This window comes from Channa argus, chromosome 9 (genome assembly GCF_033026475.1).
Source record: "Channa argus isolate prfri chromosome 9, Channa argus male v1.0, whole genome shotgun sequence".
Lineage (NCBI taxonomy): Eukaryota > Metazoa > Chordata > Actinopteri > Anabantiformes > Channidae > Channa > Channa argus.
Genome location: NC_090205.1, coordinates 21148395 through 21160164, shown reverse-complemented (window position 1 = coordinate 21160164; position 11770 = coordinate 21148395). Strand labels below are relative to the sequence as shown.

Below are 11770 nucleotides of genomic sequence, written 5' to 3'. Positions count from 1 at the left end.
CCCCCCCCTCCCCCCCTCCCCCCCCCCCCCCCCAAATAGGGAGGCAGGTGTTGAAACTGCATGGCACCAGACACCATGATGATGATAATGGTGGCAGCTGAACTCAATTCTTTAACAACGGCATTGGGACAATGGGACAAAGAAATTGGGGTTAGGTTAGGTTATAGGTAGAGTGAGGTAAGATAACAAACATGATTGGGTGTTGATAAAAGGTTGTGCTGTTGCTTCAATTTAATGATTTGTCACATAATGTATCACAACAAAGCAACAAACAGTTGTTTCACACTGGACTCAAGTGGGAAAGTCCTTTGCTTCATTAAACCTTCCAACCACGGCAACCTCTTCCTGGTGAAGTTTTCTGTGGATACATTAATGGAGGATAATATTAGGTCGACTGCACTGACAGACGTTCCCAAACACTGTGTGCCTGTCTTCTAATGATCCCTGCAGTGTGTATTCGTTGTGCAGTGGTTCTACCCACGCTCAGCCCCACACAGCTCACTCTGTCCAGCTCTCATTCACTTACCTACCCGTTACTATAGAGACACAGTGGAGAAGAATGAAGAAAGCAGGCTGGCAGGCAAGGGACCTGGGTTGAATTTTAATAACGAAGAGAAGGCTCACAACACTGCACTGGGAGGCTGTTACATAACACTGCAACAGGATTCTGCTGTGAATGCAACCTATAAAAATTCAGAAAAAGAGAGAGAAAAAAGAAACGACCAAAGCTACTTTGACCATCAAAACGGTGTGTTTGCCATCTTTTCTTTCAGTGTCTGACCTCACAGGTCAGAATAAGTAATAATTCAGCTCACATGGAAGTTGAAACTGTACGAGTGACATGCAACATTAGTGATAAGGAAATTCAAAATGAATATTGCAGGAGGTTCTGTGGTATTCTGCTAGACAAACAGGTCAGTAAAGTGACTTTCATGTTTTATCGCAGCAGTACTGTATGTGTTAAATATTAAATACAGTAAATCTACATGTATTGTAAACTGCAATATAAACTGCAGAGGTAAGACAGAGGTGCTAAGGGCAATATACCTACATTATGTGGCTAAAGTTTCAACTTAAAAGTCTTTTGGAAGGTTTGCTTTTATTCTTCCTCCAATATCATCAGACCAGCATTTGATGGCAGTAAATAGAAAAAAACTCTCCCTCCGCTTTATTCCTCTGTGTTCTCATTTGCCTCTTTTTATAAAAAACTGTTCCACTTTTTCCAGTCTCTTCACCCGCATTTACCTCCCATTTCTGTTTTTATGTCCTCATTTCTGTCTCCTTGGTCTCTGCCTTCGCAAATAGGCGATGTAAGACCATAAGACAGACAGGGACAGAGAAAAAGAGAGAGATGCATGTTGGGGTGAGGAATGGGGGTGGGAGGGTAGTGGTGTAGAGGGAGAAAGAGTCACAGACAGTTGTGAGACTGCAGCAGATTCTAACCAATCACATGAAGGAGCCCTCCAGCCCACGTGTCTTATTCATAAAACCAGGAGGAAACCCTTATCAATCCAGTTCCATTCTGTCATACCCACAACCCATAAATGTAGCCATGAGCTTCTACTACTTGACCTGTTTTTAATCTAATTGATGTACAACATTTATATATATATATATATATATATATATATATATATATATATGAAGAATTGAGAATCTAAAAAAGCCTTCTGAAAATCATACACTGAGACAATTCAGAAGAGTGCATATTGCTCATGACTGTTCCCATTTCAGTACAAGGTCCCATTTCGAATACCCAAGACACACAGATAGGATACCAAAAATATCCTTTATATGTGTCAGCATGCTTCATTGTCCTCTGTGCACAACACTGCTAAACAGCTAATGCAACTGCAACATATTTTAGAACATAATGCAGGTCATTTTGAAGGTTATACGTGCTGAGGTTTGTTATTTACAGAATATAACCTTTTATGTTAGTATACATAAAGATTTGCCTGAATTAACCTTATCTGATGACTTTCTGTGTTTCCTGGCAACAAATGAAATCTCAGGAGTTTTAGTCTCATGGCAACCCACGGCAACATCCGAAACACATGCCAGTAAGCATATTCGTCATGGACTTTTTTCTATTGCATAACCGTGTCTCAAGGGCTCCCTTCAAGTCAAGGATTAGCGGGTGGTGTCAGCGGATAAGAAGCTGTCTGTGTTAAGTACTGCTTTAGCAAAGTGCAAGGTTTGTACAAACATTGGCCCACAAGCGTGTGTGCTCACGAATTAAGCGATGTATGGTGGTGCTCACAGAGAGAATCATTAAGCTGAACTGTTCGATGATCAAATCAATGCAAGAGAGACCAGAGATTCTACATAAATTTGGATTTATTTCATCATGTTTACCATAAACCATAACTAATTGTTGATCTTTTATTAACATGTACAGAGGGTGAATGCAACTGTGGTGCAACACCACAGACAAAACACGCATGTCTAAATATCACTTGTCATAGCTGACACAAAATGAACTGTACAAAAGATTTATTTCACTGATGATCATCCTAGAGCCAGACTTGATGACAGCAAACTTAACAGCAAGGACTCCAGACCTGAAAGGAAACACTGGCACATGACCATTATGTTAAACCACTGTGCAAAACATCGAAGGTTTGTTCACAGCTGTGCAAAATAGCAGCATCATATTCCACTTTTCAAAGCAATGACTTCACAACACAACATCACAATGATCACTCAGAAGGACCGTAATACTGAACACTAACTGTCAGATTTGCCCTAAATGTTTGGTTTCAGACTTGGAGTCAAATAACTTTTAGCTTATGCAGTGACACAAATGTGCAAATCATAGTCTTCTGCCATATAATAATGAGACCTTTACATTCAACACTTATATTCCGAGGAGAGATCCTGCCTGAATTAACTGAAGTGAAAGTGAATCGAATCTAGCAAACCAAGGCCCTTCATACATATACACAACAGGGCAAAAATACCATTTGACCACTGAGCTCTATGTGTTTTTTGTAGTGCTTGAACTACATCAAGTGCAGCCACTTTCAAAACAGACAGAGGAAAATAAAGTGAAATTTGAACATCTGGGATATGTACATGTAAACCATATAGTTTCAGGCCAAGATTATGTCATAATTGGCACATATGAGATTAAAAAAAAAAATCTCTTGGAAAAACTATACATTCCATTCGGTGTCTAGTTGTCCTCTGCAATATGTTGCAAAGCAATACATCACAGTGGCCACTGTGTATTAAAAGCAATACATAAGTGAGGCCCCAGCTTGTTAATTTGCCTTATGGCCATCTATGGGCCTATTTAGTGCAGTTTAACACATTCCAGGCGTCATTAATTTTACATTTCATCCCCCTATATCATCAGCTCAAAAACAGGTACATTACTACACTATAATGTTGGAAGCCAAAAACAAGCCTTAGCATTTTAAATGTGATTATTGTTATGACAAATTTAAGGGTTTTATGCATAAGATGAGCTGAAAATGGTTGTATTTCAACTAGGTATTAAAATAGCCGTACACACAGCAGGGTGCTTTGCTGCAGAAGAGGCCTTTTAACATATGAGCTCTGCAGATGGAAACTAGCCTTTCACCTATATATTACCCATAGAGAAATATCAGTTTAGTTACACCAAGCGATGGGTTTCGTCCCTTTTAAGAAGCATGCTTCTGATATCTGGTGCATGTAGCCTAACGTTAAAAAAGCACTATACACTGCATATCTTTACTCACAATGCTTATGCGGAAAGTGGACTGGGCTGACTCTGGTGAGACCTTCTTAAGGTGACTCAAATAGCAGGGAGCGGTGGGAGAAATAGCTGCACAGGTCAGCACCTCGGACAGCTCCGCCTGTCGACTTCTCACAAAACACCGATCTATTCTGGTCTTTTTCTGGAACCTCACCTCACTGCGGCATCTTTTCACTCGCCCGCAAAGTAGGCTAATCGTGAATGACTGTCACTGAGAATGTGATTGGATTTATATCACGAAGTCAATTCCTGCGTCACTCGGGGGACAAGACAAAGGGACGATATATCATTGGCATGCATTTAATGAAATCTCCTACGCTGTAGCCTAAACACCATTGTGAAGTTGTGTAACATCATGAGAGAGATAGTTAGCCCACATCTGAGAATCCCTCCTCGTCGGCCCTTACATTCAAAACCAACCTTATGTGATTTTGCAACACATTCATCTTTAAAAAATAAACACCAGTTTCTTGTTCGTTTCCACATCAGCGATCCAGATTGGACTCGCCGGTGTCTCGTTGACTTTTGAGGTCCTGGAAGACCTCGGTGAAAAAGTGCGGGTCTGCGTTCAGCTGCAGCATTTTGGCACTCATCCTGTTGATGATCCGGAGAGACGTCTCCCAGAAAACGTCCTTGTTCGACTCGGTCATGAACGGCTTGAGTGGGTAGGAGATCTCGTTGCCCATGTAGGAGTAGGCGAGGTAGAGGCAAGTCTGAAAGGAGCCCTGCAGCTCGGCCGGGCTGCTGATGCTGTCCGTTATCGTGTCTTCGCACAACAGGTACACGAACACCACGTTGGCTGGCGTGATGAAACCCTGGTCCTGCCAGCCCTGCAGCAAAAGAGTCCGATCGATGTTTCGGAACCAGAGGATCACCTCTCCGCTGTTTAACTCTTTCAATTTGTAACACCTGCGGCACATGAAGTCCCCTAAACAACGCAGCAGTTCTCCCGTTGAAGCCTGGATGACGATCCTCCTCGGGGACACCAGAGACAGGCTGCTGGGTTGTTTCTGCACTGAAGAAAGCCTCCCGTTTTGGACTACAGCCTCATTCTTTTGCGTGGGGACCGTGGGCACCGGGACTGGGATGGGCGCTTTGGGTTTCTTTTCTTCGTTTTGGTGCGTTTTCCTGATGTTCTCGTTGTTGAGCTGAGCCACCTGGCTGGACGGGAGTTCACGGATAGGGAGCGGATTCGGGGTCACTTTCTTGGCACTCTTCTTGGCCGAATTGGCTACCAGCTTCTTCCAGGAGAGAGAGACGAACATCGAGTGCCGTTTGAGGCTCTTGTCATTTTTGAGTCCATCTCCTGCGACTTCGGCGTCCATAATAGATGCCTTTTTTGTCGCAGGAGATATAGAGAGGACGGTACCCATGACTGCAGAGGAGAGAGCCGCGGTGATGTGATGCTGCTGCAACTTTAACGCAGAATTTTCTGCAGGGTGAGAGGCGGCGAACAACAGTCACGACAACGTCAGAAACTCCATTTACGCGTTTTCACTCGCTTTGGAGCTGGTTTTCGCTGTGAAGTTGTATTCCGGCAGATGCTCTGTCAGCCCCTCAGCACGGAGACGATAAGACACAATCCACCGACTGCAGCCCAAACGAGGATTAGTCGCTCTGCGCAGTCCAAGGGTTTCGACGAACCAAAGAGCGCAACAGCTGACTGATACCACACCCAGCCAATGAGAAACCGCCAAATGATCCAATCACCGGGAACGTTGTTTATAGGACTGTGTTGCCATTAATAGCCAATGTACAGGTAACAAACACATCTGAGGCTTATGCGCTGGTCTTCAATACTAGTCTAGTTCATTGGAAGCTATATGGCTATGTATAGCCATGTGACGCCGTTTGTCCTCCAACACTGTCAGTCAGAAGAAAAAAAGGTTCGCTTAGCAACATTTCTGAACGAGGAGATGTGCAGCTCTATTCACCGATCTACAGTTCCCATTATCATCCCGTTCCTCAGATCGTTTACCTATTTAGAAACTGAATGGTAAATCCTTTTTCTTAGCAGCAGCTCACCAGAGGGGGCCTGTTTGCTCACTGTGGAGAAATTTTGATCCAACACCATCACCCACCATCTTGGGTTCAAACGATTATATGGTCAGTACGCTTGATGCCAGAAAAGAAAAAAATGATTGAATGAGTAAATAAAAACAAATCACCTTGATTTGTTCTAATTGAAATACAGGACAATTCCTTAGGTTGTAATCTTGATGTTTATCAGGTAAAAGTACTGCTGTATGAGCACTAGACAGGTTACAACGAGATCAACTTTATATATATATATTTTAATCTTTCATGGCTGATCGCCTTAAAAACTAAATAAGCTTATCTTGGCTTGGGGCTATGCTGGGAGTCATACCAGAGCACTCTGATACTTTCCTGCAGCCCATGTAGTAGGACACAGTTCAAACCCAACACCCACCTACCCAGTGACTTCATAAGACGTCTCTGGAAACTCAATGGGTGATCCAATTACGCACAGTCGATTGGCAGCCCTCCACTAAAGTTACATGACTGATTGCAGTCTGATGTTTCCATTCAGGTTGAAGTAGAAACATATAGTATGTTTGCATTAATAGTCTGAGCTATTCAGTATGTTTGACGTGCATTTCCTCTATTCTGAGATGAGTAATATCATTGCTGTAATGGTGAAAATGGTCAACAACAATTTTTTTTCATTTTTTTCATTTATGATTTCATTGTTGTTGGCAATGTGAAATTAAATTCTGTAGCAATTAATCAATTTTTTTTTTTAAAGTTAGATGACTTTAGGAGATGCAGAGATCAAGGAGTTGTGTTTTGTCCTTTACTGGTTTAGAATAAAGGAAAAGAGGTCAGACATAGTGATGATCTGTCAAATCAATGTGGGATATTTATTTACGTGTCTATTTTACAAGTAAAAGAAGATTTTAAAAAATTATCACTAAACCGCTTCATATACATTTGTATAGATATGTATGAAGGTGATTCATGCCAAACTTAGCAAAGTAAAATGAATTACAATCATGTCCTAGTCCTATTTAACACAAACTCTTTTGATCACGTCAATGTTTGATCCAAATGCATCATAAATAAATAAATTATTTGGTTTTCAAAAGACACTCTTTCATCACAAACAGATGTGACACAAGAATAATCTCAATGTATTAAACATGAAACAATCAGTCTTTCTGGCTCTATTTTATATCGCTATGTAAGTGCCAAAGAAAAATCTCAAAATCCCTGAATTTGGTAAATGCAATATTGGAATATGATCAACTGATATAGTCCTTAGTGAAAGGTACTTAGCAAACACTGAGCAACATATGCTATAGTGAGTTTTTTGCAAAGCTGCCAGCAGTGACTGTAATTGAGCAAGAGGAGACCAAAGTTTCTGAGCTGAAAAACTAAAATAATTGTTCACTATGGGCCAATTAGCTTTGTAGAGATAAAGGGAGCATTTACTTTTTTAACACTTTTTTAAGACCTATTTGACTGCTTTTAGATACAAAACCAGTGGAACCCAGTTTTGTACAAGATGGTGAAAAATTTCACAGAGTGGGGGCCTAATGTGCACTAGTCCTCATGCTGATGGACAAGGGACACTGAAGAGAATTTATTGGTTTACTTTCCCCAGCACCAGGTAAGCAAAGTGCCATATCAGCAGTTACCCAGGATTCCCAGAAGGAGATGATGATGGTGATGATGATGATGACTATTTTCCCCACACTCACTTGTTGTAAAATTTTCCCAGCATAGCCCCAAAAATCTTTAGTCACAAATGCTTGACCTTTACCCACCAGTAAGTATCCAGCCAGAGGTTTGGAATTGATCAAGTGCAGCAGGACCAGGGTTCTCTACAAACAAAAGCAGGCCAACACAATAATCGTCATTACCCCCCAATGTCAACCATCAGCCCAGAGCTACGTTTCTGACCCCATTTCTCATTGAGCTGCTGCAGTAACGCTGATGATTTCTTTCTCAAAATTGAAATGCTAAACATATGCTCTGAACGCATAAATGTAACTGTGGTGAGGCAAAAATACCGATTTTTAAGTTTGCTGACATGTAAAAACACAAACTATCGGTAACTACCGGCTTTTAAAAGCCAATGTACCACCCAGCCCTAGTGTTGTATTTTGCAAACAATCTCTGGGTTTCTGTGCCTTGGTTATGTGACTGTTCTTAGTCATCCAGGTTTGGATATACGAAGGTTGAATCATCATCAATAATTGTCTTTTTTGTTGGTTGGCTCCAAGTAGTGGTTTGAAATAATGAACCCTCAACAAAATTGCACTTAAGCAAATTGTAAAATATTCCCTAATTTTTTGCGTCATAGTTTTTTGTGTCTTAAGTACATAGAAAACATATTGGTATTACTCTTATACCACCAAGCCTACAATTCACATTACATATGAATTGTGGCCAATTTATTGTAGAGTACAATAACAGTTATATAATTTATAACCTGTGATGGATTCTGGTCTCTGTCCTATTGCTATAGAGGTGTTGAGGCTACTAACCCCATTTTTTTCAGGGCATCTGTCCATAATCACCAACTCTCCTCTTCCTCACATTGACATCTCTTATCATTTTCCTGGAAGTTTCCAGGAAGTGACTTTTCCTTTTTTGCTTTCATTTTCATAAAATTCCAGAGAATCTCTCTGACAAGCCACAGATAATGTTTATTTTGTGGTCAGTAACTTTTATAATTATAATGTCCTTTATGAGAATATGTTGTTTCCGCTGTAAAAATGGAAAGTTTCTCATGAATTTAATGCAAAAACTCTATAAGTGTATAGAAGCATATAAGTGTATGGAATGTCAGCCATTTTGTATGTTTTTGCTGCCAGAAACTAGTAATGTGATGTGGATGCAGGCTACTAAAAAAATAAATAAAAAAATGTGTATCTCACAATTTTGCAGCCGATATTATGAAACTAGTTTGTTTTGCATTGTGGACGAATCTAACGGTTCTACATTTTGATGTGGGACCAGGTCTTTTCATTGATAATATTGCAGCAGCCATGTCACACTTTTGAAGACATGAAACAAGGACTCTGCAGAAATAGCTATTAAAAAGAAAACACACTTTGTTTGCTTGTTTTTTTGCTATAACAATTCATTATAAATCTTTTAATATAAGAAAATGCATAACAGATGTACACGTTGCTATCACTTCATAAACACTCAGTAGTGATACAAAAAAAACATATATACAAAAAATTCTATTGTTTTATGTTATACAAATTATTTATTTCAAGCTGACAGGAACATCTGATGTTTGAGTTATACAAACTGAAAGAACATTCAGTGAACAACTCTGAACAAAACGGAAAACTGTTCATTTCTGCACCACATTATTTTTAGTGTACAGTTAAATGCAAAATCAAATAGTAAAATGTAATGTGCGGTCAGATTGAAAGTATTTAGCTGCTTATAGTTAAACGATTCATTTCCATATTTCTTCTTTCATACTGCACAAAACCTATATATTTTCAGCCTAAGATACTGTATGTGTGTGCAATGTGACCTGATGGCCAGTAATTTCAAACACATCCTTTATGGTACATTGATGGTTTATATCAGACTCCTGCTGACTGAGCTTAAATGATGAAAAGCAAAACACCATCAAATATTTGACGTCCTGCATACATTTTCTGGATTATGCAAGAAAAAATGTCTTCAGGGCATACACTAGTTTCTGTGTCTTTATTGGCATGGCTGAAGCTTTGCTGGGGTAAGTTTGCCTCCTGCTGGTGATTCAGTGCAACTGTGGCAACTGCAGAGACTTTCTTTGTCCTCTGCACTACACATATACAATTTTTAAAATAATTTTAACTTGATCTGACCATAACATGTTTATATTCAAATCACTGTGCCTTCTGTCAGAGACTTATTTGACAACTGAATTCGACAATTGCTCATGTCTTATGCAGATAATTTGTCCACATCAAGTTTCTTATTTTTTTTAAAAACATTTTTAAAAATTGATAATTTGAAAATTTTGAAGGATTAAATATTTGCTTTGCACATTTAATACTTGTGGTCAAATTAAGTCTCAGAAATGAGTCTCAGAAATGTTTCTGGTTTCTTAACCCTGGAAGCAGAGCAATGACTTTACAAAGAACCAGCCTTTTCTAAAACAGTCTGTTCATATGAGGTGGAAACAAGCTAACCACTGGAGGGCAGTCACATTCAGCCATTAAAAAAAAAAAACCTCAGACTGCGTGGAAATATTTGTAATTCTGGTGACATTTGCTGTCATCGGGTGTCTTCACCACCTTGTCCTGGCATTTAATTAGTGAATAGGCATATCGGGCAGAATGACTGAAGAAAGGAGCAAAGGTTTCTGAAACCTTTGACTGTTATTAGTTTTAGTGACAGAATTCCCCAGTTGACTGACTGTCTGCCAACAGACTTACAGCACTGACAGGAAAACAATACTGCAATCATGTAAAAGGGTTTTGTAGCATCTCGTAAACTGTTTTTATTTATTATGCAGGTGCACACGGGGAATATATAAAGTAATAAATTTCGTTCTGTTTTATGCCATTGCTTGTTCTCTGTGTAACTGTCATATCTCTTTCATTATAGCAAAAGAGAAATTGGAGATTCATCCTTTGCTCGGACAGAGCAATGACAGATGAATAAAACCAGTCTGAACACTGGGTTGCTCTGCTTTTTGAGAATATTCTCAAAAAGCTTTCTGTCTTTGTGTGTGTTTGTAGTGTAGATCAAACATTGGTAAAGAGATTGGATGTCATGCCTTATCGAAGACATGTCTGTCAAAGCCAGTGGGAGGGATTAGCTTGGCCGACACAGGCAGGTGGAGACAAAATACAATCTAGAGAGAGCAGAGTGAAAGAGAGGCAGGTGGCATCACACAAACAAAGACAGACAGCTGCACACGCACACACACACACACACACACACACACACACACACACACACACACACACACACACACACACACACACACACACACACACACACACACACACACACACACACACAGACAAACAGGTGGCCCACTGTGAATGTCATAGACTTGTTAAAGAGCTTCCTCCTTTTGCTTGTATGCAGCTGCATGACCATGGAGTTGCTGATAATGATACACACACACATTTACACACTTTTGCCAGATAGACACATATTTTCCCACTCATGACAAAGCAGGATTGTTTGCACCACTGAATGGGTTCGTTCTCATACCATACACAGTCATCCTGTCATCGATGTGCAACTGTCTTACACCAGAAAGTCTCCTTTTCATAAACATGCCCTCTGAATTAAACAATTATTTAATCAGAACAACTAAACAATTAAAAAAATGTTGTTCTACTACTTTTCTCGATGTAGATTTGGTATATAGTTGTTGCAACATTTGTACTTTGCAGCTTCAAGGGACCTGATAGATGCTTGATTTCACCATAAATAAACAAAAAACAAAAAACCACAATGTGATTATGAGCATCTCCACTTCAAAAAACTTTCACTGTCTGTGTCACCTAAGGCAACCCACCAATTTTTAGTCAGCTGGAAAACATTTTTTCTCAGATTCTCAGATTTTTTCTTAGATTCTCAGATTTGTGTGTTTTTTATACATCTGCCGTTGGATATTAACAATTTTAGCAATTAATAAAACATAATGGATACCAGCTTTGAAGCAGTGTCTGACAAAGCTTCAATTCAAACACAACTAACAGGTATCGAGACAAAAGCAGCATCTGGTGTTAAACAACCTCACCTGCTGCTGTCCATTGAATTTTGTAACAAAAGACAAAAACAGCAATATTAAAATGAGGCTTTAGCACTGTACCAACACAATCAAAAACAGACAGGTGATCAAAGGCTACAATCTCTCTGTCTCTCTGTCTCTCACACACACACGCACACACACACACACTTTTACAGCTGGATGTAGGTCTTTCCTCTCAACACAAGCCGGAAGACCTGCCCTGTACTGTTGTGCCTCACTGCTATAATTACAACAAGGGATGATAAGTATTCAAATGCTTTGATGTTCTTATCTAG

The 11770-nt window shown here is 39.8% G+C and overlaps 1 protein-coding gene and 1 long non-coding RNA gene across 2 annotated transcripts; both read right to left on the bottom strand.

Moving 5' to 3' along the window:
• Nucleotides 1–44: 44 nt before the first annotated feature.
• On the bottom strand, nt 45–1473 carry LOC137133238 (uncharacterized). The gene is made up of 3 exons (XR_010915219.1): nt 1052–1473; nt 527–683; nt 45–358 (listed from the first exon to the last, which is right to left on the bottom strand). It is a non-coding gene; the product is annotated as an uncharacterized lncRNA (long non-coding RNA).
• An 849-nt stretch (nt 1474–2322) lies between these two features.
• On the bottom strand, nt 2323–5353 carry LOC137133237 (cyclin-dependent kinase 5 activator 1-like). The gene has a single exon (XM_067516664.1). It carries the CDS (start codon nt 5116–5118, stop codon nt 4231–4233), a length of 888 nt encoding a protein of 295 aa, XP_067372765.1. The 5' UTR covers nt 5119–5353; the 3' UTR covers nt 2323–4230.
• Between the last annotated feature and the right edge of the window lie 6417 nt (nt 5354–11770).

What these genes read in the sequence shown, in the direction of transcription:
- LOC137133237 (XM_067516664.1), bottom strand. Translation starts at nt 5,118, where the DNA reads ATGGGTACCGTCCTCTCTATATCTCCTGCGACAAAAAAGGCATCTATT.